The 26,954-nt window shown below is 57.6% G+C and overlaps 10 protein-coding genes across 10 annotated transcripts; 6 read left to right on the forward strand and 4 right to left on the reverse strand.

Annotated features, from left to right (window-relative positions):
- Positions 1 to 452: 452 nt before the first annotated feature.
- BAT2 (uncharacterized protein) lies at positions 453 to 2,004 on the forward strand (the record flags this gene model as incomplete). Its single annotated transcript, XM_060600242.1, has 9 exons — positions 453 to 541; positions 580 to 598; positions 645 to 730; positions 787 to 814; positions 870 to 888; positions 932 to 1,005; positions 1,042 to 1,096; positions 1,135 to 1,738; positions 1,794 to 2,004. 9 exons carry the CDS (start codon positions 453 to 455, stop codon positions 2,002 to 2,004), a joined length of 1,185 nt encoding a protein of 394 aa, XP_060456855.1.
- Positions 2,005 to 2,577: 573 nt separating this feature from the next.
- PAP1 (uncharacterized protein) lies at positions 2,578 to 5,039 on the forward strand (the record flags this gene model as incomplete). The annotated part of the gene is made up of 14 exons (XM_060600243.1): positions 2,578 to 2,585; positions 2,635 to 2,717; positions 2,766 to 2,826; positions 2,864 to 2,992; positions 3,073 to 3,202; positions 3,237 to 3,326; positions 3,366 to 3,441; positions 3,474 to 3,563; positions 3,601 to 3,939; positions 3,974 to 4,115; positions 4,150 to 4,409; positions 4,457 to 4,583; positions 4,615 to 4,684; positions 4,716 to 5,039. The coding sequence occupies 14 exons, from the start codon at positions 2,578 to 2,580 to the stop codon at positions 5,037 to 5,039; spliced, it is 1,929 nt and encodes a 642-aa protein (XP_060456856.1).
- A 251-nt stretch (positions 5,040 to 5,290) lies between these two features.
- On the forward strand, positions 5,291 to 8,895 carry CcaverHIS019_0404120 (uncharacterized protein; the record flags this gene model as incomplete). Its single annotated transcript, XM_060600244.1, has 20 exons — positions 5,291 to 5,518; positions 5,558 to 5,681; positions 5,715 to 5,795; positions 5,834 to 6,075; positions 6,166 to 6,272; positions 6,304 to 6,339; positions 6,372 to 6,448; positions 6,486 to 6,733; positions 6,765 to 6,842; positions 6,875 to 6,931; positions 6,964 to 7,054; positions 7,101 to 7,117; positions 7,152 to 7,298; positions 7,649 to 7,768; positions 7,805 to 7,855; positions 8,072 to 8,168; positions 8,201 to 8,297; positions 8,333 to 8,434; positions 8,472 to 8,567; positions 8,604 to 8,895. 20 exons carry the CDS (start codon positions 5,291 to 5,293, stop codon positions 8,893 to 8,895), a joined length of 2,388 nt encoding a protein of 795 aa, XP_060456857.1.
- A 72-nt stretch (positions 8,896 to 8,967) lies between these two features.
- Positions 8,968 to 9,796, reverse strand: CcaverHIS019_0404130 (uncharacterized protein; the record flags this gene model as incomplete). The annotated part of the gene is made up of 3 exons (XM_060600246.1): positions 8,968 to 9,247; positions 9,326 to 9,665; positions 9,757 to 9,796. The coding sequence occupies 3 exons, from the start codon at positions 9,794 to 9,796 to the stop codon at positions 8,968 to 8,970; spliced, it is 660 nt and encodes a 219-aa protein (XP_060456858.1).
- A 436-nt stretch (positions 9,797 to 10,232) lies between these two features.
- On the reverse strand, positions 10,233 to 11,375 carry PRN1 (uncharacterized protein; the record flags this gene model as incomplete). Its single annotated transcript, XM_060600247.1, has 5 exons — positions 10,233 to 10,276; positions 10,310 to 10,594; positions 10,634 to 10,803; positions 10,851 to 11,150; positions 11,182 to 11,375. The coding sequence occupies 5 exons, from the start codon at positions 11,373 to 11,375 to the stop codon at positions 10,233 to 10,235; spliced, it is 993 nt and encodes a 330-aa protein (XP_060456859.1).
- A 245-nt stretch (positions 11,376 to 11,620) lies between these two features.
- On the forward strand, positions 11,621 to 13,329 carry TEP1 (uncharacterized protein; the record flags this gene model as incomplete). Its single annotated transcript, XM_060600248.1, has 6 exons — positions 11,621 to 11,714; positions 11,749 to 11,767; positions 11,797 to 11,904; positions 11,937 to 12,607; positions 12,641 to 13,023; positions 13,066 to 13,329. 6 exons carry the CDS (start codon positions 11,621 to 11,623, stop codon positions 13,327 to 13,329), a joined length of 1,539 nt encoding a protein of 512 aa, XP_060456860.1.
- Positions 13,330 to 15,319: 1,990 nt separating this feature from the next.
- On the forward strand, positions 15,320 to 16,400 carry CcaverHIS019_0404160 (uncharacterized protein; the record flags this gene model as incomplete). The annotated part of the gene is made up of 2 exons (XM_060600249.1): positions 15,320 to 15,761; positions 15,883 to 16,400. 2 exons carry the CDS (start codon positions 15,320 to 15,322, stop codon positions 16,398 to 16,400), a joined length of 960 nt encoding a protein of 319 aa, XP_060456861.1.
- A 372-nt stretch (positions 16,401 to 16,772) lies between these two features.
- On the forward strand, positions 16,773 to 18,812 carry POB3 (uncharacterized protein; the record flags this gene model as incomplete). Its single annotated transcript, XM_060600250.1, has 8 exons — positions 16,773 to 16,797; positions 16,840 to 16,869; positions 16,923 to 17,028; positions 17,072 to 17,153; positions 17,188 to 17,293; positions 17,335 to 18,073; positions 18,111 to 18,568; positions 18,610 to 18,812. The coding sequence occupies 8 exons, from the start codon at positions 16,773 to 16,775 to the stop codon at positions 18,810 to 18,812; spliced, it is 1,749 nt and encodes a 582-aa protein (XP_060456862.1).
- A 218-nt stretch (positions 18,813 to 19,030) lies between these two features.
- CcaverHIS019_0404180 (uncharacterized protein) lies at positions 19,031 to 20,999 on the reverse strand (the record flags this gene model as incomplete). The annotated part of the gene is made up of 3 exons (XM_060600251.1): positions 19,031 to 19,324; positions 19,369 to 20,413; positions 20,635 to 20,999. The coding sequence occupies 3 exons, from the start codon at positions 20,997 to 20,999 to the stop codon at positions 19,031 to 19,033; spliced, it is 1,704 nt and encodes a 567-aa protein (XP_060456863.1).
- A 1,400-nt stretch (positions 21,000 to 22,399) lies between these two features.
- On the reverse strand, positions 22,400 to 25,905 carry CcaverHIS019_0404190 (uncharacterized protein; the record flags this gene model as incomplete). The annotated part of the gene is made up of 2 exons (XM_060600252.1): positions 22,400 to 25,368; positions 25,584 to 25,905. 2 exons carry the CDS (start codon positions 25,903 to 25,905, stop codon positions 22,400 to 22,402), a joined length of 3,291 nt encoding a protein of 1,096 aa, XP_060456864.1.
- Between the last annotated feature and the right edge of the window lie 1,049 nt (positions 25,906 to 26,954).

The raw sequence follows: 26,954 nt of genomic DNA on the forward strand, positions 1-26,954 counted from the left end.
GCTTTGGAGTAGTCGCAGTAGCCTTTGACCCACAGTACTGGTCTGGGTGACGGGGAAGGTGGCAGAGAAGGTTGGCGTTCTCAAAAGCAGTCGAGTGAACCTCAGTTTAGTAGATCCAAGGTCATTGCATGCGTAATAGGCCAAAATTGACCCCGCACCCAATGACGCGTGCTGGAGCCCCACTTGAGTTTCCCACCTAACCCTCACCAATACAATCCGGGCGCCGCGTATTTCTTATGATCGAGTCGTTCGTCGGCCATTTCAGACTTCAGACGGTCGGCGAAGGTCGGTGTTCACCGACAGGCGCGACAAGATTGGTACACGAAGTCGGCCGTCCATTGCTACTTTATCGACTCGCTACTTACTCCAACCCTGGTCAGTATCATTCTCATCCATTTATATCCTCGCTTTATCGCTTGCCCATCAATACATCTCTCACAAAACCCGCCACAATGCCAGCCGAGCTCAAAGCCTCCAGCCTCTACTTCTCGCCCATCTCGCCCAGCCACAAGCCGACTGCCGGCAAAGACGGTTATGGGAAGTGAGCCAGTAGCTGGGTGCGGTGTCGCTGACTGTCAGATACATGCTGACCGTCCCCGTGAGTGCCGTGTGGCCACGATCACGAGCGGCCTCTCTAATGACAGTGGAGTCGCACCTCGGGCTGGGGCCAGCCCAAGATCGCTGCACGCCAGGATATCTCCCTCGACCCTCTCGCCGGTGTGCTGCAGTAGTGAGTCGGCTGGCCACACGGAACCAGTCTCAATCTGGCTTAGTGCTGACATTGAGTGCCGTCACCTGCTTCGAGGGCATGAAGGTGAGTGCGGTTCTCCTAGTCGCCAGCATCGCAAGGAATGTGGCTAATCCCCCAGTGCTACAAGGACGACCAGGGTGATTACCCACCGGCACGGACCATGACCGCTAACAAGCCCAGGCGAGCTCCGCCTCTTCCGGCCGGCCAAGAACTTTGACCGCCTTAAGCGCTCTGCCGCCCGCGTCGGCCTCCCCGTGGGTTACAAAAAGGTCTGTGGCTGACGTGAGCAGGACCAGTGGGACAACGATGAGCTCCTAGACCTCCTCGGCAAGCTCCTTGACCTTGGTGAGTAACCGGGACCCCGTGCGCGACTGATTTCCCAGAGTCTGATCTTGTTCCCGCAGTTGACGGCGAGAACCTCTACATCCGGCCCACGCTCCTCGAGACGTCCGAGTCATTTGGCATTAAGGACGACGCATACGCGTCCGACGCCCTGCTCTACGTTGTCACGAGCCTAAACCTCGGCAAGGGTCTCTACGCGTCGTCCGAGGGGGAGGGAATCCGTCTGGATGCGTGCAGCCAGTTCATCCGCGCCTGGCCAGGAGGCCACGGCAGCTACAAGCTCGGTGCCAACTACGGCACTGTTCAGGTCGCAAAGCGCCCCGGCTATGCCATGTCGCTCTGGCTCCACACCGTAGATGGCAAGGAATACCTCTCAGAGGCCGGCGGAATGAATGTCTGGGTCATCAAGGAGGCCAAGGACGGCTTCCTCGAGTTCACCACCATGGGTCTTGAGAACGGCATCGTCCTCCCAGGTATCACTCGTGAGAGCATCATCGAGCTTCTCAACGATCACGCCTCAGGCAAGGCCGAGTTCCCAATCGCTGGTATGCCCAAAAACATCCGCGTTGTTGAGCGCGACATCCCCATGGAGGAGATCACCGAGGGCGTCAAGGACGGCTCGCTCAAAGGAATGTTCGGTTGCGGGTAAGTCATCCCGATCTGCAGGACAACAGCGTTGATGAGCTGACGCTGATGGTAGCACTGGAGTCGTTGTCGTCCAGATCGGAAACATCACGAGCCAGGGCAAGGAGTACAAGATCCCCTCGAATCCCCTGATCAAGCTCCTCCGCGACGCAATGACGGGCATCCAGCGTGGTAGAATCGAGCACGGTGACTGGTCGTACGTTGTCCCCGGATGGGATGGGAAGCAGCACGAGCACGACGTCGACGGTCAGAAGGTTATCGCTTAGGGTGGCACCTGACGCTGCTCGATGTATCCGGAAGGGTTAAAGTAAAGTAGCGAGCACGATGTCGCATGTCGCCACTCAATCTTGATCTTGGGCAGTCCTGTTAAGGCGTAGAACTCTAGTATGCAGGGATAGATTGTGATTATTCAGGGAGTTTCAAGAAGTGTGTGAAGTGAATACGTGTATGTAATGTATTCTGTAGGTAAGCTGTGCCCGGTGTAAACGCGCCACGACCTAGACCTCTAGTCATGTCAGATATAGGTATGACTGGGGCTACTTGAGAGGCTTGACCGGATGGCTACTCACCACGCATCACCGCAGAAGTTACAGGGGGTAAGGGGGGGTAGGGCGCGGAATCAAATTGGCGGTGGAGGCGTCGCACCTCAATGTCGACTGCGATGACCTTGTTGTGCTCGCACTAGTCGTCCTGATCATACTCCTTGCTCTCCCCATCCCCTCCATCCCCTCCATCACCATTTACATTGCTTAACATAAGAACCCATCGGCCGATAAATCTTTCAGCCTTACACTTCTCTGGCATTGTTGCATTCCCTCACCGCAGGGCAATCCTTCAACATGGCACAGTGAGTTCAGTCCCATTACGCAACAGAGCGTGTTGAGCTGACCCTCCAGACATGGCGAGCTCAAGAAACTCGGCGTTACAGCACCTATCAGTGTCGAGTCCCCCAAGCCAGATGACCTCAAGTCGAGCGACGGTGAGTGCATCGCCGCTGCTAAACCCTGTAGACGCAAGTTAATAACAGCCCTCATGGCGGACCTTGTCCAGCTGAACCAGTTTGAGTCGGAGCGCGAGCGGAAAGTTCGGTGAGCCACAGTCTCGTGTCCCTCCATCTGACATTAGCGAGAAACTCCTCTCCAGCATCCAGCAGCTCGTCACCAAGTTCGTCCATGACGTCTACATCAAGCAGGGGATGTCTGAGAAGGTAGCGAGCGAGGCGGGCGGCCGCATCTACACATCTGGTTCTTATCGGTACGTCGAGCACAAAGACATTGGTTCTTCCACCATTCGTCATGCATCATTGTCGACCACCAGTGGTTGACGCGTCGCAGACTTGGCGTCCATGGACCTGGCTCCGATATCGACACCATCTGCGTATGTCCGCGCGACATTTACCACGAGCACTTCTTCAATGAGTTCCAGCAGATGTTGCGCGATTGGCCCGCTGTCACGGAGATTTCAGTGCGTACCCGCATCCATCAAGTACTGACGCCAGGCTGTCTCTTCGGCATTCGTGCCCGTCATGAAGACGGTTATCTCGGGAGTGGAGGTCGATCTTCTCTTCGCTCGCGTCAACTTGCCAGAGGTGCGTTGATGTACGCTGCGGGCGACAAACTGACATCAGGCGGGCGACAAACTGGACATTGAGAAGGACGAGATTCTGCGCGGCGTTGACGATGCGTCGCAGCGAAGTCTCAACGGTGCGACGCTCCGTTGTCCACGCTGACCGCAGGCCCCCGAGTCACAGACATGATTCTCAACCTCGTACCCAACGTCGAAACCTTCCGCACGGCGCTTCGAAGCATTCGTCTCTGGGCGAAGCGTAAGTCGGGCCTGTTTCGGCTCTCAACTGACGTCAGGACGAGGCATCTACTCAAACGTCCTCGGTTTCCCGGGCGGTGTAGCGTGGGCCCTCCTCACCGCGCGTATCTGCCAATTATACCCGAACGCCGCACCGTCGACAATCGTGTCAAAGTTCTTCCCGATCTACTACCAGTGGGGCTGGCCGCAGCCTGTGCTTCTCAAACGCATCGACTCGGGACCCCCCAACATGACCCACACTGTGTGGAACCCAAGAACTGACCGCCGTGACATGGCACACCGTATGCCCGTGATTACGCCGGCCTACCCCTCAATGTGCTCGACGCACAACATCACCGCGTCGACAATGACGGTGATCAAGAACGAGATGCTGCGCGGTGAGTCCCACAGCCTGGCAGGACTGACGTGCAGCAATGCAGATTACCGACAAGATTGTGTCCAACCCAGGATCCTCGTGGGTGGAGCTCTTCGACAAGGTCGACTTCTTCGGCCAGTATAGGATATACGTCCAGGTCATCGCTGCGGCGTCGACCGCGGAGGGCATCAAGGACTGGTGAATTGTCGTATGGAGGTCAGCTGACATACAGGAGCGGTATGGTCGAGTCGCGTATCCGCACACTAGTGCAGGACCTGGAGATGACCGACACGGTCCTCCTCGCCCATCCACAGACTGGCGGAGTGTCTAACACGTTCATCTGCCTCACTGAAGAAGAGCAGGCAGCCGCCTCTCAGGGCGAGCTGAGCGTCGAGGCAATGAAGCGCAAGGAGGAGGACTTTGTCGGGCAAGACTATAAGATGGTGTACACCAAGAACTTCTTCATTGGCCTTGACATCGAGAAGAAGCCTAGTGAGTGTGGTTTGACAGTGTCAACGGCCCAGACTGACAAGACGCAGAGGGCGCACAGGGTGGCGGCCGCATCCTCAACCTCTTTTACCCTAGCAAGAGGTTCTGTGCGGCATGCCAGCAGTGGGACAAGTACGATGAGCAGGAGATGAGTGTCATCCTTCGGCCAGCCAGGCGGTGAGTACTCTTCTGCGCACACTCATCCCAGCTCTGACCTCCCATTCTACGTCTTCCCTGACGGCGTGCCCAAGCCGAAGAAGAAGGGAAAACGCGAGAAGGTGCGTGGTCTGAATTCTCCGCTAACCTCAGGTGGCGACCGAGTCTGGCACAGAAGAGCAGCCTGACGGGAGCGGACAAGGTCCAGCAAAGCGCTCGAAGTCGGCTGGCGGTATGGAGGAAACGGACGAGGCGGCGCCTGCTGCTGCTGCTGACTGTTTGTCTGGCGCAGGTAACACCGGTGAAGAACCCACACCAAACAACGCCGGCCCCTCCCCAGTTGAAGTACAGACGCCTACTGGCCTTGATCACGCTGCGTCTCCATCCAAGGTCGCCCAGGCGTCGTTCACCAGCACAGCCAATGGTGCCGCTGAGGCGACCAATGATGGCGGCAAAGCTGTGCTTAACGGCGCATAGCTGAAACTCTCTCTACCAACGTTCTCATGTTAACTGTCTCAATAGCATTCCCGACACATCATCTGCACCGTAAGCGGGCCATCGATTCGCAGAAGAACGCATGCATCCATTAAACCAAGCTACGGTGGAAGGTGACGTGTGCAGCCGCAGCACCTTCCTCGCCAAATCGTACTATTTCACAACTTCACCTTGGGTCCTCCTCAATTTCTCTTCATCCACTTACTCACCCCACCCACCTTCCTCACACAACCATGTACCGTCAAAAGCGACGCGCTGAGTACGTTGACGACCTAAAGGATGAGCCGCCGCAGCGTCCCCGCCCGAGCCAGCAGCAGCAGCGCGTCGGCGGGCTGGACGAGCGCTCATCCTCTCGCAACCTTCCTGCACACCCTCTCCCTCGCGAGGTCCCTCTGGGTTTCAACCCGCAGGCGGAGGATGAGGACGATGAGTATGACGAGGTCGAGCCTCCTCATATCAAGGTCAGACCGCGGCCCGAGGCGCAGCCAAACTGACAACAGATCCTCGCGATCCATGCCCCGAACATGTACAATGTCGCCGCAGCATTCTACGACAGCGAGACACGCCGACTCAAGATCCTCGAGGACACGAAGGACACGTGGGCCTGGGACCTCTGCCGTCTCCGTGAGCTATGGCTCACCTTCGGAGCTGACGCAGTGTGCGAACAGTGCCAGCCGCACAAGATACTCGTCAGTGCACATGCGCCGGATTCGCTGGTCAAGGTCGTCGACGAGTTCTGTGAGCTGGTAAATCCTCAACCGGGTAGCTCACCGCAGGCCTTGAGAATCCTGAGACGACGTCTATCGGCCTTCCCCCGCGTGAATTCCACCACACTCTTGCGCAGTACCAACTCGCCAACGTCAAACTGCGCCACGACAGAACCATCCTCTTGGACGAGGATGGGCAAGTGGCGAACCCCGAGGAGCCCGAGGAGGACGAGGATGGTGCTGGGCTCGGACGCATGCGACTCAGTCTGCTCAAAATGGGTTGCCGCGTCAATGTTGACGCGCCAAATGGGGTGAGACCTACCTTACCTCAGCCTCCCTGGCTGCACCTTGGGAGCCTCTTTGCCCTGCACCCTCCATCTTCGGGACCTCTCTAACTGCAGGTCTCGGCAGCCGGCGCTCTGATCTCGCATGTCGTGCAGCTCATGTCGGCGGAGGCGCACACCGACCACCTAGACTTCGGGCTCGATACGATTGAAAGCATGGACATGTGAGTTTGGATGGAGGCGAACTGACCGCAGAGAAGAGCACATGCTGATCAACCACGATGCGCTAACGTGGGATGTCAATGTCGTTGTGCTGATGACAGGTCGCTCGCCGTGTTCGATATTGAGAATCATGCCTCCATGCACTCGAAGGACCGGAAGCAAGGGATGTCTCTGAGGGGTGAGCTCCCCGGAGGTGAAAGTCCAGCTCATGGGAGGCGTCCTCGACACGACCATCACCGGGCTTGGGAAGAAGCTCTTCCACACATGGCTGCTTCGTCCCCTGCTCAGCGTCGAGCGCATCAACGAGCGCCTTGATGCAGTCGAGACTCTCGCTCGTGGAGACAACGCGGCCCTGCGTAAGGAGCTGGGCAAGGAGCTAAAAGGGTTCACAAACATGCTCAACTTCTGCTCACAGACCAAAGCTGGGAAGAGCAAGTGGAAGGACTGGCAGCAGCTCGTGATCGTGTGTCGCTCGTGGATGTCACTGAATTCAGTCCCTAACAGCCGCGCGCAACATCAAGGACACGCTGCTCAAAATGAGATACGGGAAAGCTCTGCCAGTTGCAACCAAGGTGGGCCCGCACCGTGGATAGGCTGATACCAGATTGGACGTTTCCTGAGCGACGAGGTGCAGACGTTCCTCAACGACGTGGTAGCCATCGTGGGTCGAGATTTCAGTCCATGCTGACGCAGATCGACTGGGATATGTCGCGCGACATGCACCGCATCTGTGTGCGATCAGGCATCGACGACGATGTTGACAAACATCGCGAGGACTATGCGGGTGAGCCGTGCGGTCTCGTTGTCCGATCTTGACATCCTGACAACAGCGCTCGAACCACTTCTCGTACAAGCGAGTTCGGAGGGGGAGCTGACGTCAGAACCAGATGGGAACCGTTATGGGCCGCCACACCCCTGAGGGCATGTGCGAGGAGGTCAAATGTATCTATCTTCCTCAGATGGGCTGCTTCGTCGTCGCTTCCAACATGCTCAACCGTGAGCTCATCCCTGTGGACTGGATCTCTCAGGTGCGTAGCCGACGTGGATAACGTTGATCTTGAGTTCGAGGCTAAGCACCTAACATACTTCAAGACACCACAAATGTTAAATCTCGATCAACACTTTGGGGACCTGCTGAACATCGCCATTGGTTCGCGTTATCATCTGTGCCGGCTGCTCACCCAGACTTGGAGATTGAGTGGGTGCAATGCCTGATTGAACGACTCGGGCCCCTCGAGTGGCAGCTCATGAGCCTCGCGGACGCGATCGCTGAGGTAGACTGGTAAGGGAAGGGGCGAGCACATCTGAGTCCAGTTTGCTTGCCTTCGCCACTGCCACCGTGCGACTTTCGCTTCGACGCCCGGCCATGACACACCAGCCCATTCTCAAGATCAAGGACGGGTGGCACCCGCTTTATGCAATGTCCTTGGGGACTGGGCAATACATTGGGAATGACACGCTGCTGGATGCCAGCGGGGATCCCGACATGGCAGCCATGGTAAGCCGGGGGAAGTTCGGGGCGAACTAACGGCAGACGGTCGTCACTGGCGCGAATGGGTCCGGCAAGTCTGCGTATGGGAAGCAGGTGCATTGATTGCATTGGGTGACAGCCAACACCAGGTTGCGTTGATCACGTACATGGCTCAAATCGGCTGCTTTATCCCAGCCCAAAAAGCAGTGATTGGCATCTGCGACAAGAGTGGGCTGTGTCGCCAACAGGGCTGAATACAGTCTTTACACGCGTCCAAACTCGCGAATCAGCATCTAAGGTACGGTGCCCTGTCGTACATAGCTCAAGCAGACCGCTTCCGCGTTCATGATCGATCTAGGCCAGGTGTCGCAGGCTCTCCGCGGGGCTACCTCGCGCTCGCTCATCATCCTCGACGAATTTGGCAAGGGTAGGTTGCGGAGGACTCTGAGCTTACCACAGGCACATCAACAGGCGACGGCGCCGGCCTTCTGGCTGGCGTCTTGACGCACCTGCTTGCGGGCCCGAACCCCCGCACTGTCGTGCTCACACACTTCCAGTGAGTACATGTATCCGAGGCTTGCTGATATTGAGCGAGCTGTTGGCACATGAGTTCCTTGATCCGAGCCTCAAGATCCTCAACTGCCACATGAAGAGCATCGTCGTCGAGAATTCGCAGCCGACTTTCCTGTACAAGTAGGCAGTTGACCAGCGACTGTCAGCTTACACACAGGGTCACACCAGGGCCGGCATTATCGTCGAATGCGGCCGAGTGCGCTTTGCTGCACGGCATCGACCTCGACGTTGTTAATCGCGCGCGCCAAGTCAGGTGGGATAGATAGGGCCGTCGCTAGGCTGACCGAAGCCACCTCATGGCGACCAACCAGATCGAGGCCCTCGTTGACCGCTATCTCAACGAGAAGGACTTGGACGAAATTGAGCAGCACGAGCAGCTAGCCCGACAGTTCCTGGATTGGGACCTCGGCGATGATGAGATGGATGTGCTGGGGGAGCTCGAGTTGATGGTCCAGGCTGTAGAGACCCCGGAAGAAGTGAAAGAGGAGGTTCCGATGGGTGAGATGCCGGCAGGTATGTCGTCGCTTGAGCGCTCTGCCGCGGCCGACACGTCAACCGCGATGGTCAACAGCTTTGATTAGCGCGAGGTAAGTAGATACAGCTGATATTGTAACTAGTGATTCACTGCTGTCCATCTGCACAGTTCTCTTCCTCTACTTGCGCTTCCAGACAACGAGGCGCTCGTTACCCGGGGGCGCGTTCTTGCGCTTCTGCTCCTCCAACACGGCCTCGTCGTAGACAGCCTCCCACGCGTCCCCTAGGACGTCGCGGTACACGCTCTCCTCGAGAGCGAAAGGCGGGCCAAATGGCAAGGGGTTGCCCTGGAGTGGGTACTGGAGGGTGATGAGGCGCGTATTGGGAGAGTTCTTGGAGAGCTCGGTCATGCGCTGGCCCCACTGTGGACGGAGAGTAGGGGGAAGGGCGCAGAGGAAGCTGTTGCTCGTCAGCCGTGAAGTTACTGGGTTTTGAGAAAGGGCTACTCTGGTACTCTGGGAGGTTTCTAGAACTCACGTGTAGTCGTAAATCAGGTCAAACTTTTCCTCTGGCGACCACTTGAAGAAGTCACCACACACGACCTGCGCACTCCCCTTCTGTCCACTCTGACTCTTGACCCACTGGTCAGCCTTGGCCGCACCAGTAGGAGCGACGTCGAGGCCCGTCGCGTCGAGTCCCCGGCGTGCGAAGAGGTCCACGTCGTAACCCAGTCCGCAGCCGGGAACGAGCGCCTTTCCGGAAGTGGGGACGCCGGCGGTCTCGGCCGCAGGGGAGGCTAGGAATTCAGAGAGCGCGGGGTGAACGGTTCCCTGGTCCCAGGCCGTGTTCTTGCTGTCCCAGCGGTGCTCCCACATTTCTGGTATCAGCGCGACCGGGCGAGCGCGGGGAGGGAGGGTAGGACTCTGGCAACTCGCGCGGGGAGGGAGGGTAGGACTCTGGCAACTCACGCGGGTAGTTCTGCTCGTCGGTGGGCTTTACGTCGGCCATTGTTGTTCGTCGCTGCTGAGTGCTCAAAGTACAAAGTCAAGAGTAAGAGTGGTGGGCAACGGGCGCTGGCGGTTATATGGGATACAGCAGTTGAACACGGTCCGGCCGTGCCTGAATTGTAACCGGCATCTGCTTGCCTCGGGGGTCGGGTCGGCGTCGGACGCGCCTCGAAATGCTGAGTCACGGACAAAGGACCGAGCGAGCTGTGACAAAGACAATACAACTATACTATACTTGCCACGCGAGGGGGCGCGGGGGCCGCGAATGGCTAAACCGCGGCGATTTATATCAGAAGAACGGCAAGTTGAGTTATCTCAAGCCGAGTCTGATGTCACCATCCACGCCCATCGGCGCTGCTATATACAACGTACCAGCGGCGCTACAGCCTACACAATCCTACACAATCCTACACAATCCTACACAACCCTACACAATCCTACACAATCCCAATGTCCGGAAACCGGAGTCGCTTCCCCCCGCCTGCCGTCAGCGTTGTCCCAAAACCACACGCACCAATTTTACTCTGCCACGCCTCGGCGTTCTCGAAGCCGTTACGGTGGGCGTTGAAGTCGTCCACGGCGGCATACGCGTCTTCTCTGTTGGTCATGACGAATGGGCCGCGCGTGAATGCGACCTGGTCGAGGGGCGGGCCGGCGAACAGCGCTGCGCGGGTGGGGCTGTTGTCACCGCTCGGGAGACGGAGAAGGACGCCGTTCTGCGTGGCGTGTTTGGTCAGGATCGCCGTGTTGTGCTGGTCGATTGGCGCACCCTCGTGAATCTGGAGGTTGCCTTCGATCACTGCTGTCAGAACTGTCTCTCCCCTCTTGTCCAACTCGCCGAAGATGAAGGCGGTCCAGCCCTCCGGAATGGGCTGCCACACCTTAGCTCCCGCCTTGGTAAGCTTAATGTCGAGCCACCATGTCCCCCCGAGCGCGATATCGCGTTTCTCATTGACGACGCCATGACTTTCTCCCGAGATCACGCCGATCTCGATGCCCTCACTTGGCCTAGCAACCGGGATACTAGCTTTAGCACATCTCTGACAACTACCCACTGGTCTTGTGTGATGCCCATGTAACTCGGAGGGTCCATCTTGTGCTCAGCCGGAATGTCGACCCACAGTTGCAGTGCCATCGGATCAACAGAGTCTGGCCCCTCAAATACAGGCATCTCAGAGTGCACGATCCCCCGACCAGCCGTCATCCACTGTACTTCGCCGGGCTGGAGCGTGCCCGCGTTACCGAGAAAGTCCTCATGTGCCCATTGGCCCTGTAGGATCTGCGAGACAGTCGTGAGTCCACGGTGTGGGTGGTCGGGAAAGCCTGTGCCGCGCGGCATCGACGCGTAGTCCAGTCTATTGTTAGTGAGTTGGGAGGGGAACGTACAGGAGGAAGGGGGAGCATTTGTCAGATGGGCGCAGTGCGGCGTGGATTATGGGGCCGTGGTGGCCGACGCGCTCGGCGAAGCGTGTGCGGTGGACTATCCGGCTGATCTGGGAGGCGCTGACTTCTGCGGCCGTCGCAAGGCCGCGAGAAAGGGCTGCACGTGGCGGCGAAGCGCTGCGAAGAGCTGATAGCATGGTGAGTGGTGAGTGGGAAATGATGCAGTATACGACGCGGGTTCATATAGTGTAATGGCAAGTGCGGAAGACCGAGACGGCGCTGACCGATCATCACCACCCACTAAAAGAGTGACATCACTGTATGGTGATCGGTGACATCACCACGTCGTGCTGTATTTGGCTCAGCCCGCTCGGCACTCGGTGCTCCAACTCTTCTTCTTTACCACTCACTCACTGACAGCTCACAAGCCCGCCAGCCCGCCATGCCGCTCACCACGTATGCCCGCACCCTCGTGTCGGGCAACAAGGCGCGCTTCATCGACCAGGAGGCGGACATCAACCTCGACCTAGTCTATGGTCAGTTTCACCAGTCCGTCCAAGCTGACCCCAGTCACCGACCGGATCATCATGTGAGCTGTCATTGACCGAGCTAACGTAGAATGGGATACCCCGCAGCAGGCGTGAAATCGCTCTATAGGAATAAGCGCGACGACGTCCTCCGGTTCCTAAACGCGCGCCATGGCGACAAGTGGTGGATCTGGAACTTGTGGGTTGGTGTTTGGTGGAAACTGATCAAAGGTGCCCACAGACCGAGAACGCGTACTCCTCCGAGAGTATGGGTGGACGCGTGTCGAGATATCCGTTCCCAGACCACAACCCACCACCACTTCCACTCCTCCCCCTAGCTGTGCGTGAGATGACGGCATGGCTTGCCCGCGATCCGGAGAACATTGCCATCATACACTGTAAAGCTGGTAAGGGGCGATCTGGGACACTCCTCGTGTCGTACCTCCTCTCACTACCGGAGCTTCCTCCTCCTCCCAAAGAGGGGGGACCACATCTAGACGACAGTAAGGTCGAAGCCTTGAAGGACAAGATCAAGCAGAAGGAAATACGCGGGGCTGATGATGCGGCGCCTAATGATGAGACAGAGGACGTACAGACTGAGGGGGAGGTGTTGAGCGAGGCCCAAGGCGGCGATTCGAGCGAGGAGGACACGGTGTCCGCTCCCGGCCCCAAACCGCAACTGATCCGCCACGACACGCATGTCGAGCCCGTCGCGTCGCCAATCCCGGACCAGCCTAAGAACTCATATACGCCGATCGGTATCGGAGACGAGGAGCTACTCGAAGCACCCGGCCAGTGGGATCGGCGAGACGGCAAGCTCGACGCCATCTTCTCCTTTCATTCAAGCAGACGAATGAAGCCAAGTACGACCAAGGCGCGGCGCGGCGTCTCCATTGCCTCACGTGAGCTTGTCACTTGTTGTCAACTGACGGCAGAACGGCGCTGGTGTCGCTATCTCCACCTGCTGTTCCTCAAGAAGGGACCTGTGTCCTACCTCGCAAATACGGGGCACGTGCGCCTCCTCTCGGTAACTCTTGTGCTGAAGCGCCCACACGGGTGGCAGAAGCCGCTCGCGTCGCTCGTGGTCGGCGGGAACGGGGGGCAGGGTAAGGCGGGCGCAACGGTAGCGCGGTACAAGGACGAATACGTCGCACAACTGCGTGCACTGGGTGGGGACGGCGAGGGGGTCGAGGGCGACATCACGTGGGGCGGCGTAGCGGGTGATGGGGTGTACGACAACGCGAAGATGTTGAAAGTCTTTGCCAAGTTGGCACCAGGCGACGTGGACGATAAGACCCTTGTGGAACCTGGCGAAGAGGTGAGGTTTGGCAGGGAGATTGTCTACAATAGCTGACGTCAGGACCAGTACAACGTACATCACCTTGTCCCACCGCAGGAGGTGGTGCTCGACCGGGGCCGCGAGTTCCGCCTCAAGCTGCACCTCGGCTCGTTGCCCTTGGGTTGGGCGTGGTTGATCCCGGCATTCCATCTCCCGGAACCGGCCACACCAGGCAACATAGTGGTATTCGACGTGCCACGCTCCCAACTGGATTTTCCGCTCGGGCCTGGTGCCGCCGTCAAGCGCGTGATTATCCGGCTTGAGGAGGTGGATCTGGCTAGCTAAGTCCTCGGTTGTGAGCAGGCGGCACGTGCTGTTGGGCTGGCAAGCAATGTTTCCGATTGAAACCCCAACTTGTATGGGCGGTCCTGGTCCTCATCGGCGACGGACGCGTAGTCTTGTGGCTTGTGCTGTTCGGTACAGCAGCGCCACTCGGCCAGATCCGCTCTCTGGCATGAGGTGGAGCTGTAAGGTACCTGCCATTGAAATCGGGGATCAGTGGCGCCCATTCTGCCCATTCTGTTGCTGCTCCACAGCCAGGGGATAGCTTTCCGGGTCGGCATAGTTTTGATCACTCATCGTCATGTAACGCTTGGTTTTGTGATTATGTGAAGATGAAGAGATCAAGTCGGCATCGGTACAGCCCGTACGCGACGACGATCATTCAGGTCGGTCACCTTGTCGCGCTATGATCCCGACCAGACGATCACTAGGCCTGAACAGCCATCTCAGACCTGATTGAACCACCATGCATGGCCGACGTATGGCGTCTATGAACCCTAGGAGTAGCTTTGTGGTCTCATGATGGCCTGTGAGCCTAGTATAATTCGTGGAGCTGGCTCCTGGTTGGGCTACAAGAGTGGGGTCTATTTTCAGGTTAGACATTGTTCCTGGTTGGTATACAATTGCTGGCCCTTGCTTTAAATAGTGCAGGGCACTAACACTGAACACGGGGTTCTGGTGGTACTGGTGGCTTTTAGCTCCATCACAGTTACTGTAATCTGGTTAGGTTAGCTTGGATGTGCTCTTCGCTTACCCTTAGCTAGTCTACTAGTCTACTTGCACTAGTGCACGTGGATGTAGATGATGTCGTAATTACGGCCGGCAACGATAGGGCCTGACAATATCGCGGCACGACCACTCCCGGTCCCCTGCCAGCCGTTTCGCGGGACTGTACATCCCTGCAACTGTCAGAGGAGCGTAAAAGCATGCGAACACGGATGTTTGAGTCTGCGCGAATGAACAGTGTTCTGTTCTGTTCTGTGCAGTACTGTAACTGTGTCTGTGAACGTCTTTGTGTCACTTTGAGACAATTTCCTGCTAAATCCTGATGGCGTTTCTAGGTTCTGGAACAGACTTGGGAGCTTTAAATTACATGTCTGATTTTATGGTATGGAATGAATTGCAGGCACCTGGCAGGCACCTTGATCCCTACAAAGTCATTGAATCCCGAAAAGACCCTTTCTATGGGGTGAATTGATTACAGGAATACTGAATCCAAACTTTGACAGTCGATTCGGCTGATAATTATGGTAAACAAATCAAAGGCACAGTGCGACTGACTGAAACCAAGCTACCAAGCTGTCAAGCTCTTTAGAGCCTTCAGTCATCGTTATACTGAAACGTTGTCGTTGTCCACGTCTATCAAAGGATCTACAGACATGTGTAGCTTTTGGGTTGAGACATGTGAAACCTTGTGGAATTGCCCTCGACAAACCTCCCTGCCACACTCTGCGGTGACGGGATGGTGACCCGAAGTCGAATTGTCAATGGGAAAGCCAACCATCCTGACCTCCGCTCCCTCCTCCTCCCGGCTTGCATTGCAAGGCAAGTCAAAGTAGTGCAATTGATTATTCAGTCCCGACGTGGCGTCAAAGGAAAAGGGCCGAGGTGACAGGCACCCAGAGATCCCACCAAAAGTAGCAGGGTGAACCTAACCCAGCCCTGGACTTGGGTTCAAGGATCATCAAACCAACTGCTTTTACGCGACACAATTGATTGATTGATTCCTAGTTGACTGAACAGAGGCTCGTGCCAACTGGGCTGCTTAAACTGTTACAACTACCTAGTCCCCATCATCTCTCCCCTCTCTTGATCACTGCATCACTGTTTCTTTTTCGACGCTACCAGGTTGTCACAATCTCTCGACCCAACTCGTACCCTCGAAACACTGCCATCGGGATCGGCATACCGTCATCTCTCTACAAAGACCGCCTTGGTATTTTGGTATTAATTACCCTTCCAAAGCCCCACCCACAACTCGCAACGGAACAACATGGCGTCGCCCATCCATAATATCCTCTTCTCACCGCCTCCCTCGCCCCCCAGCGAGATCGAGACGGGTGACTATTCTCACTTCAATACCATCATGACCAGCCTCGGTCCTCGATCCAAGTCGCCCCTTTCCCGGCAACACCATGATGTCGACATCGAGGCGGGTGAGCGCGTGTCCAAGAGTTTCACCCAGCGCAACCCCATTCTTGCAAAGATGCGCCTCGTTGTCCAGCGCTTCACACCCAACCTCCCCGCCCCCATACTTCGGCTCTTCGCCTTTGTCGCCTTCCTCTTCATCTTCGCGTCCTTTGTAACCAGTGTCATTCTCCCCGCCCTCTCTCCACTCCCCCAAACCCGCGGCCCAAGCCCAATCGCCAAGAAGCCTCAGTGGACACCAAAGGCCTATGTTCCTCCGCAGGAGGATGCGCACCCAATCGCTGCTCGTGAGTATCTCGCGACTCTTGATGGTTGTGACTGGCCGAGGCAACGGTGGCAACGGTGGCAACGGCCCTGCCCTTGTCCTTGAGCCGACAATACCGGGTGACATTTGTTAACCCTGCACAGCAAACCCTCGGGCATTCCGGCCTGATCCTCATCCTCTTCCGTCCACGCACGAACTACTGGCATTGCAAACCTTTATCCTCGAGTCACCGGCCAACAACCTGCGTGACGTGGATGCCACTCAGCCGCTCGACGCCGCCCATCTGCTCGGTACTCATGCTGCCCGCCGCCTCGGTAATTCTGGAAGTTCCCGCGAAAAGAAGTGGCTCAAGGAACTCAGCGATCAGCACTCGCACACAGTGGTGCTGTGGTACAGCTCCATCTCGACACCCCACTCTGTGCTTGAAGGTATCTCGGCTCGGCACGGCGAGGGACGCCGCCCGACGCTCATCTCGACCATCCAGCGTAAGGACGGGGAGACGATCGAGGGTATCTTGTCGCGCCTTGGACACGATCTGTCCGCAGCGCCCGTGCTCGTTCTTGGCGGGGAGGTGTTTGACGCGACAGAGGAGGGTATGAAGGTGATGCGGGAGAGCGGAGACCTTGCCGAGCGTCTGGCGCAGATCGGCTGGACCAGCTAGAGAGAGAGGAGATACATTCATCATTCGCTTCCGTTTAGGCTTGTATGTCATAGATTAAGCTGCCAGCGCACCTCGGACATGGTATCGCATGCACAACAGAACATTTAGACTTTACCGCTCTGCGCGAGGTGATCCGCGTGGTGTTGGCCTACGTTGTGATGCGATCAAGCAGTGAAGCAGTGGGTGGAGTGATTGCTGTTGAATCACTATCACTGGAAATGAGGTGTGAATGATAGTGGCCGGCCACCTTGGGCGCGACGCGTGAGGCATGTCTTAACATGGTCTAGTCATTTTGGGCGTGATTGACTTGATCCTTCCTTCCTTCCTTCCATCTACTCACTCCTTCTCTTCTCTCTAGGCGACAGGGCAACAATGTCCAACGTCACATTTGACAACAGTACGTGGCTCTCTAACACTCCACTCCTATGCTCACGTACAGTCTTTATGGGCGAGTCGTCCGATTTGGGCAGTGAGTAGTGACAAACAAACATCCACCCACCTTCCTCCATGCTTACCTGCCAGAGCTCCGCTTCAACTCGGCCGGCTTCGGGTGGAAGTCGCTCAAGAACGAGTCGAACACGCCAACCACCTTCAACGGCTCCGACGTGCGCGGCGCACAGTGGCTTCGGTGGGCGCTGCTCTCTCCCTTACGCTTCATTAGCTAACATTAGTGTTGCACGCCAGTTCCAACTCCGTCTCAGCATGCGTACGCCGGATAGGTCGCGAGTCACATTCGACGGCTTCCGACGCGATGTATGCTATCTGTCTGACGACACTGACCCCACAGGACTTTGAAAAGGTCAAGCGCACGCTGAACGAGTACTTTGGCGTCACGGTCGACCACAGAGATGTCGCTTTGAAGGGCTGGAACTGGGGCAAGGCTACCGTGCAGAGTGAGTTGGCTCCATGTCTCTCCAGCCAAGCTAACCATCAGACCAGGACATCGTCTTCGAGGTTCAGCACAAGCCTGCATTCGAGCTGCCCCTCGGCCAGGTCGCCAACTCGAACATCGCCGGCAAGAACGAGGTCGCCATTGAGTTTGCGCCCACCGCTGCTTCAGACGGCGCCAGCAACAACGCTCGCCTGCCGGACGAGCTCGTTGAAGTGCGCTTCTACGTCCCAGGAAAGAGCAAGAAGGCCAAGGGGAGCGACGCCGGCAGTGACGGGGAGGAGACGGAGAAGGACGAGGAAGGCAATGACATTTCCGCAGCCGAGGCCTTCCACACCCTCATCAAGGACAAGGCTGACCTGGGTGCGGCCACTGGTGATTCCATCGTCGTTTTCGAGGACGTCCTGGTTCTTACTCCTCGTGGTCGCTTCTCGATCGAGTTCTTTCCCGAGAGCCTCCGTCTGCTCGGAAAGAGTACCGACTACCGCGTGCCCTTCACCTCCATCAATCGCATATTCCTCCTTCCCAAGCTCGACGACATGCACGTCCAGCTCGTTCTGGGTCTTGACCCCGCGATCCGCCAGGGTGCGACCCGCTACCCCTTCCTGGTGGCCCAGTGGCCCAAGGACGAGGAGGTTGACGCCGAGCTCAACCTCGACGACGACGAGATTGCAAAGTATCCCGATCTTCAGAAGAACTACCACGCGCCCACTTTCCAAGTCATCTCGCGTGTCCTCAAGTCGTTGACAGGCAAGAAGGTGACGCCTCCAGGCTCGTTCAGGAAGTGAGTTGAATGCCAGTGCCTCCAATCTGACAGCCAGTGCGCAGGGTGTCAATGGTATCAAGGCCAACGTCAAGGCTGTGCAGGGAGAGCTGTACTTCCTTGAGCGGGGCCTCATCTTTATCGCCAAGCAGCCCATCCTCATCGACTTTAGCAAGACGGAGAGCATTGCGTTCTCGCGTGTCGGCGGTGGCATCGCCTCTGCGCGTACATTCGACATGCGCGTCTTAGCGAGCGACGGTCCTGACCACGTGTTTTCGGCCATCTCCAAGGAGGAGGCCGGTCCCATCTCGCAGTTCCTGTCCAGCAAGAACGTGCGCCTCAAGAACGAGATGGACGAGCTCGAGGCCACGGACAAAATGGACATGGACGACCTCTCGGATGACGACGATGACGTCAGCATCATGTCCGAGGACGAGGGCCGGAAGAAGAAGAAGAAGAAGCCGCAGCAGCAGCAGGCGCCTGTCCGCCGTCCTGTTGACGAGGAGGACGAGTCAGGTGAGTAGCTGTCGCTCATGACTGGATTAGCTAACCCTCAGAAGACGAGGACTTTATGGACGAGGATTCGTCGGATGGCGGCTCGGTGAGCGACAGCGACTCGGAAGCGAGTGGAATGGAGTCGGATGCGTCCGACCCCTTGATGGACGAGCTGCGCAAGCGATCCGAGGCGCGGGCGAAGAAGAAGGCGGCGGGCGAGGCCGATGGCGCGCCGAAGAAGAAGAAGGCCAAGAGGGACGACTAGGTGTAGCGCTTGGCCATCAGGTATCATGTAGATACGTGTGAGCTGGCTGCTGGCTGGCACTCCGTTGTAGCTTCTATCCATGGTGTGTGCTTCTCTGCGGCGACTCGAGAGTTGGGTTCATGTGTAGATCATGGGTTGCCAAGGGGCACTACTACTATACAGTGTGATTACGATGCTGGTAAGGTGATTATCTGCTTTTATCCCTCTAGGGCTAGTAGTTAATAGCTGTCGAGCCGTTCCTGCCGCCCACGCCGTTCCGCCGCGACCTTTTCGCTTGTGGCAGGGTCAAAGTTGTTCCCCGTGACCTCCTGTATGACGGCTGCGCGCATACGGGCCTCCATGTCTTCGAGCTTGCGGCCGCACGCGCACAGAGCCCATCCGGGATCGCCGAGGGGCCCGGCGCCCTTCATCCCGCGCTGGAGTAGCTCGATCGAGTCTTCGTCAGGGGCGATTGCGTCGCGCTGGTGTTCCTCGTAGGCTGGCAGGTCGATGACCTCGGGGATGAGTGCGCACTGCTGTCAGTTTGATTGCAACAACCAAGTTGGGCCCAACTCACGGAAGGCAGGGTGATGGGCCGCGACACGCGGAGGAGACGCAGTCCTCCTGGGCCAGGAACTTTCATGGGCTCGCCACGGTCGTCTTCGCCCCACACGGAGAAGAAGACCTCGAGGACGAGGTTGTGCGTAACTGTGATGGGCGTGACCACGCCCGGGAGGGTGGTGGGGCGCACATGTTCGTCGGTCGGCAAACGGACGGTTGCGGCGAGGTGGAGCGATCCGCCATCGTTGGCCATGGGCTTGTCCTTGCCGCCTGCATCGGTGCCGCGCCAGATGGCATGGAAATGCTTATCGGGGTAGTGGTGGCCTACTGGTGGACGTTTTCCACTCTCGAAAATTGCAAAGGAGCGAGTACCGGTGAGGTGGTTAGCGGCTTGGTCGTCGCGGGGCGAGATGATGGCCCAACTCTGAGCGAGGGCGAGGCGCACAGCAAAGATTGTCGTCGAGGCAGGAATGCCAGTCACGTTGAACTGGAGGTTCATGAGAGCGCAGATTGTCCATACGTCAGACACCAGGAGCATCTCCCACTCGCCCAACCCCCGGACATGGCCGTTGGCACGGTCGTGTAGCTCGTTTGTGGTTGCCAACGGGTTGGGGTTGTAGACGATCATGATGTGTTTTTTCGCGCGGTGTTTACCCATTACCCAAGGAGTTTGGCTTGCGTGGTCGGTGAAGTTTGTATCTTCATAGCTGGGGATACGGGGGAGGTAGGGCACCTCTTGGCGGGTGAGGGAGAAGCTATATTCTGAAGCGAGGAGGGCGGGGTTGATGGGTTGATGTGGCTCGATTGGAGAAGAAGGGGAAGCGGATCCTGATCCCGGCCGCGAGGTCGGGTTCTGGTTCGAGTTCGAGTTCGCACTAGCCACGGTTGGGCTTGCGTGTCCATTTTCCAAGGAGAGGTTGGCTAGTGCGCCAGCCAGGGCGAGGGGTGCGGCGGGCGCCCCGCCGCCAATGGGGGTTACCGCACCACTTGGCGGCATGGAGGGAATATCCCACAACGAGCGGCGGGCTCGACTCGGGGATGGGGCGCGCGAGTTGGACCCACTCCGAGCTGACGGCGAGCGTTTTCCACTCCTCCTCATCCCGAAGAGAGATGAAGACGATCCATGCGACTTCTCTCTGATGTCGAGTTCCATGCCTTCAAGTTCGGCATACAGTTCGTGCGTAATTTTGCCATTCGAGTGCGTATCATGTACGGCGAGGTTTGATGGTATGATAATTGTGAATGAGAATCTTGGGTCAATTATATTGTTAAAGTTACTCACCGCTGCGACCCTGGTGCGAGCCAAATACCGTCTGTGCTTGCGCCAATGATCTCGACTTTCCGTTCGAACAGCACGTCCTCCTCGATCTTTCGGCCGCCGCCCATGTCTAGTCGGATGATGGAGCGCAGTCCTACACGGATACGCTTGCATCGTCGCGGACCGGAGACGCGCACGTCGAGTTCACCGTGGAGGATGGGGTCGTGGCGCGGGTCGCCGGCGTGGTCGGGGGCGGGGAGGATGAGGACGCCCCAGTTCATCACGTGGAGCTTGAGCGAGGGCGCATCGGCGAGAAGGGGGGAAGTGGAAGAGGAGTTGGAGCCTTCGGCGCGGCCACGGCCGGGCGACAGGTATCGCAGCATGGACATGGTTGACGGCCAAGATGAGTTGTGAGTCTTTGTCAGATCAACAAGTTGTGAAAGTGAATCCAAGTCTGTGGAGAAAAGTGGTATCTAGATGGCAACAGGTCACGAGCGTAACAACAAGAAAGATGAAATGTCATTCTCGATCATGATCGGCACGTGGCGTGCCTCAAACTAACCCTAATCGCCCACTATGCCCGCCGAACATTGGCTCCGATCTACATGATCCGGAACGACAGTTCATGGTCCGTGTCGCACGCCATCATTGGACTCGACGGAGACGGGGGAACTGTTGGCCCGTGGCCATTGCCGGGATAGCGGGGGTGTGGTGCCGGAATACTGGCTTGGCCGTGAGTGAGACCAAGGAATGCCAGAAGCTGATGTTCAGGTTAGTCAGTCGGCCAACCAACTGATGGCCGCGCCCTCATTGGGATTCACGCGTCGCACGTCGCGAGGAATGTCATGCTCTGTTGGTCGGAAGTGTTGTCGGAAGTGCATGGCGCTGGTCGCAAGTTGGGCGGACCGTCTCAGGTCCAGGCTATAACAGGCTCCGAACGATACCGGCGGCAGTGGCGGCCCTGGCCATGTGCCGTGCATATGCCGTGCATGTCCCGAGCCAAGCAGCTATTCCACGGAGCCACGGGTCTCGTCGCGTCGTGGGAATTGCGGCCGTCGGATCACCAAATCGAGTCGCATATATACGCGATGAGGACTGGCGCGGCACGACATCATCTAGGCTCGATATTGTAGCATGTCGACACGTGTGGCATACTTCCGAATATCAAGTTGACGCGGAGACAAGTTGTCAACGTCATGGGAGAGCAAGGATTTGCTCTCCCAACATGGCCCAGTAACCAAGTCGCGTCCTCTCCCGAACGCGAACGCGTCCGGCTTCAGGAGAACAGGGCTTGGCGCTACGAGTTTGGCACGGCTGCAATAACTGTGGCGCACCCAGGGCTGTACCTCTGATTCATGTCAACAAGCACGTTCGTACGATAACATTTGATAACATTTGATAGCATTTCCTGAGCAAATCGTAATCCCCGCCCTTGCTCCTTCCGCTCCAAAGTAGTGTGCAAACATTTCATACTCAGACACTACTACAACTGCACCTGAAGCGCGCACAGCTCTAGGGCCTCTAAGCTCTAAAGCTGCCAACTCGCCAGGCTGCAGCAATGCGATGTACAACGATGCGGTATATGCGATATAGTGATGGTTCCAAATGCCGGGACTAGGTGGTAGATATAAGTTTTAGTTTGACAGACGATGGGATTATTGTTCTCGTTGCGGCGCGACGCGTCGAGCGAGCGTCGCGCCGCACGCGAGGCAGTGTTGCCCAAGTGCGCACAGGGCGCGGAGAGGTGGAGCCGAAAGCTCCACGATGCGTATGGGAGGGTTGGAGGAGATTAGACCTTGTCGGTGGGGTCCAGAGTACGCTCGATGCGTAGAGTCTTGTCGTGCTCTGGGAAGTGGTGGACGGGCCGGACACGCTGGGCCTCCTTTTTGCGGAAGTACATGCGCTTGAAGTACTTGTAAAGCTCGGTAGCGGCGAGGTAGACAAAGATCATGCCAAAGACGATTCCCCACTCCCATTTGAGGCCTTCGATCATGAAGACCTTGTTGTTGATGACGGGGATGTAGACAATGGGGAAGGTCGTGAGCGAGAGGGCAACGACACACCAGAGCAGAACCTTGTTGTCCATGAGGTTGATCTGGAAAAGGCCGCGCAGCACGTGCTTGCACTCGAGCGCGTGGATCATAAGGATAATGACCAGTGTCGAGTAACAAGTCGCACGGGCAAGGTAGACAGGGTTGCACGCGTCGCTGTTAGCGGACGATTTCTCGTTGCAGTCGACCCCTAGGTAGCCAGGGAAGTAGCCCCAAAGGACAATGACAAAGTTGGCAAGCGACAAAGCACCAATGAGGACACCGTAGAACGTCAAGTCAGAGTAGAACTCGAGGGTGAAGATGTGGTGGAACGCGTCCGGCTGCTGCTCCATGGCGTCGGGGGCGGTGGGCTCAAGACCAAGGGCAAGTGCGGGAGGACCGGCGGCGAGGGTGTTGATCCAGAGGGCTGCGACAGGCGAGAGAGGGAAGACGGAGCGGCCTTGCTCGTCCTTGAAGGCAAGACCGATCATCAAGACGATGATTTCAGCAACGTTGCCAGACAGCAGGTAGAGCAGGAACTTGGACAGGTTCTTGAAGACCGAGCGACCCTTGCGGATAGCACGAATGCACGAGGCGAAGTTGTCGTCGGTAAGAACAATACGAGCGGCCTGCTTGGCGACGTCGGAACCGGTACCCATGGCGACACCAACGTCGGCACGCTTGAGAGCAGGCGAGTCGTTGACACCGTCACCAGTCATGACGGTCGACTCGTTGCGACGGTGGATAGCATCGACCATGCGGACCTTGGTCTCAGGGGCGCAGCGGGCAACAACAAGCGGGAGGTCCTCAAGAGCGTCGACCTCGTCGTTGCTCAGTGCGTCGAACTGCTGGCCGGTCATGACGTCGGACTTTGCGTAGGCACGGTCGAGGATACCGATCTGCAGGGCAATGGCGGTCGCGGTAGCGGGGTGGTCACCAGTCAGCATGCGAGGGGTGATACCAGCACGGTGGCAGTCGGCAACAGCACCGGCAGACTCCTTGCGGGGAGGGTCGAAGATACCAGCCAGACCAAGGAACGAGAAGCCATTCTCAAACTCGTCACGGGGCATCGTGGTAAGGCGGTCGGCGTTCTCGATGGGCTCAAACTTGCCGCAGAGAGCGAGGACACGGAGACCGTACGACGCCAGAGCGTCAACCTTGGCCATGATCTCAGCAATACGCTCCTCGGTTAGGGGCTGGTCGCGGACCTTGGTGCAGCGGTCGAGGACACGCTCAACGGCACCCTTCATGAGGCAGACAACCTTGGGCTTGAGGTTCGAGGTAGCCGGGCTGAAGCGGTAGGCGATGGCCATGCGCTTAACGGTCGAGTCGAAGGGGTGCTCGACAATCTGGGTGAACTGGCCGTGCGCCAGGTTGCCACCGGGGAAGAGCGAGGAGCGACGAGCAGTGCCACCAGACGTGACGGGTGCGAGCTTGTGCATACCAGTGAGGATGGGCTTGCCGTAGCCGAGCTTGTGCGCAGCGACCTGAAGAGCGATCTCAGTGGGGTCACCGTGAGCCTCCCAGCCTGTGACGTCCTCGGTGGGCCGGGTCAGAGTTGCCTGGTTGCAGAGGGCAGCGCAGAGAGCCATGTCGCGAAGGCCGTGCTCCATCTCAGCAACGTCGATCCTGTCCATGTCCTCGCCGTCGTGAACCTCGGAGCGGTTAATGGCGTAGGTGCCCGAGGGGACCAAGGGGGCCTCCTCCGGAATAATGTCACCACGGGGGTAGAAGGGGTCCGAACCGGTCTCAAACGAGTACGACTGGCCCTTGACAGTGTCTGTGGGGGCGGCGTCGTTGTCACGCGCGTCCAAGGCGGGAACCCACATCTTGCGCACTACCATGCGACCGACGGTAAGGGTACCAGTCTTGTCCGAGCATACGTTGGCGACACCCGCGAGGGCCTCAATGGCGTCCATGCGGCGCACAAGAGCGTTGCGCTTGGCGAGGTCGGTCGAAGCGCGGGCAAGGGTCAGGGAGACGACGGCAATCAGGGACGCGGGAAGAATCGAGACAGCGGCGGCAACAGAGTAGGTGGCAATCGACATCGGGACATCCTTGAAGCCGGTTGAGGCGACGACGATAATGGCAATGACAATGGCGGCACCCAGAAGGATGTAAGCGATCTGGTTGAGCTTGACCTGGAGAGGGGTAGTCTCGCGGAGGCCGAGAAGGACCATGAACTTGTGCCAGCCCTTTGCGAAGCCAGTCTCCTTGCGCTCGGCCTTGTTCTGGAGGGCGGAAGCAATCTTGCCGATCTCGGTGTCCATGGCAGTGGCGGTGACGACACAGAACCCACGGCCCTTGGTGACCATGGAACCAGAAAAGACCATACTAACACGGTCACCGACGGGGCAGTTCTCTTCGTCGACGGGCTCGGACTGCTTGGCAACAGGGAGCGACTCGCCAGTGAGGAACGCCTCGTCACACTCAAGGTTGGAGACACCCTCGAGGACACGGCCGTCGGCGGGGATAATGTCACCAATCTTAACGGCAATGATGTCACCAGGAACGACCTCTTCGACAGCGATGGTCTTGGTAACGGTCTGTGTGGACGAGTGACGGACAACGACAGCCTGGGGCGCACCGACGCTCTCAAGCGAGGCGACAGTCTTCTCGGCCTCCCACTCAGTGTAGGTGCCGACCGTGACGTTGAGAATAACCAGGGCTGCAATGACGCCACCAGAGATGAAATCGAGGGTACCAAACGAGACGGCCATTGCAGAGACTAAATGTGTCAGGAACAACTATCGGGTGGCTGGGAGGGGGTGGGGGGGTGGGGGGGTGGGGACAACTGCGAACAATGCGCATGCGTACTGATTTTCGCATTGCTCGAGCTGTGCCTACGCCGCTCCACCATCACCGTCGCCGCACGGGCGTGTGAATGCGATAGAGATCATGGCGAAAGGAGGGGGAAGATAAGGAGGAAATTTTGGTACTCACTGAGAACAATAGTCATTGCGTTACCGATCTGCCTGAGACAGATACCCCAGATAGAGGGTTTCTTGGGAGGCTTGATACGGTTTGGTCCATATTCGGCAAGGCGCTTGGCAGCGTCATCGTCACTGAGACCATGGGCCTGGTTGGACTCGAGGGCGGAGAGGACCTTGGAGGGCTCTGCAGTGTGGGCGGCGAAGGAGAGGGGACCGTAGGAGCCTGCAGTGGCGCCGGGGTTGTCGCCAGCAGTGCCGTTGGCTACATGCTCCTTCTGGTTGCCGGTTTGTGCTGTTGCTGTTGAGGAAGATGTGTGCTTCTCAAGCGACATGGTACTGGGTTATGGAGAAGAAGAAGGAACGTGGGTCAAGTCTGCAGACTTATATAACAAGGGGGTGGTCCGACTTGGGAGTGTAAGTGGATGGAATGGGACCTAAACGCCAAGACTCGGAGTGCTGCGTAGCGTCGACTGTGGTAACAACGTGGGTTGGTTTTTTCCTTTCAGGTTATCAAAAGAGTCATGTGTGGTAAGATACGAAAAGGCATCCTATCCAAGGGGGAAATGAATCGTTTTGCTCAGGTTAGGTACCTTTTGAATCCTCGGGCAAACTGCCCCCAACCACATGTAGCTTGGCAGCTGACAGTCGTGCAGTAGAGTAACAGTAAATCATGATTCCTGAAGCGGAGCGGAGCAGTGGAGTAACAGAGGATTACAAACAGATAGGGAGGGAAACCTCAAGTCGAGGCACTGCAAAATGGTTCCGCTATATCAACGTCATCCAAAAGTTGGTTTGTTAAAATCAGGCAGAAACTCCAAAGGGCGTTCAACTTGATCAGATAATCACTCCTTTCTGCCAAGCTGCCAAGCTGCCAAGCATCTTCCTTGACCCGCCAAGATATTAACCCTGACCTCGGCGCTGGGCAAACGCCAGGCACATGCCCGGACCCTTCCGGCACCACGACGACTCTGGTCGAGCTCGCCACCGGACCGACTCTTGGAGTCCTGCCTAGCCGGCGCCCGACGCCGATATCCGACTTATCTCAGTTTATCAACAGGAGAGAAACACAACCACACACACCTCCCTGACATGTCTTGGTTACTCCGCTTCGGCCCCCACCGCCCACCCACCGCAGTTGGACCATCGGCACATCGGCAGACAAGGACAAGGTGACGAGGCCCCCTCCCTTCCAATGTCAAGGCTGTCTGGGAGGGTCGGTGAGCCGATGTCGGGTAGATCAAGGCCGTTTCCAAAGGCCGGGATGTCGCGAGTCAATCCCAGGGGACGCCATGCCATGCGAGAAGCAAGTGTGTGCACCTCATCACAACAACCACAACTACTGCCCCATGGCCCAGGTCCGGAATAGCGCTGATCAGATATG

The sequence above is a fragment of the Cutaneotrichosporon cavernicola genome (assembly GCF_030864355.1).
Source record: "Cutaneotrichosporon cavernicola HIS019 DNA, chromosome: 4".
Classification (NCBI taxonomy): Eukaryota; Fungi; Basidiomycota; class Tremellomycetes; order Trichosporonales; family Trichosporonaceae; genus Cutaneotrichosporon; species Cutaneotrichosporon cavernicola.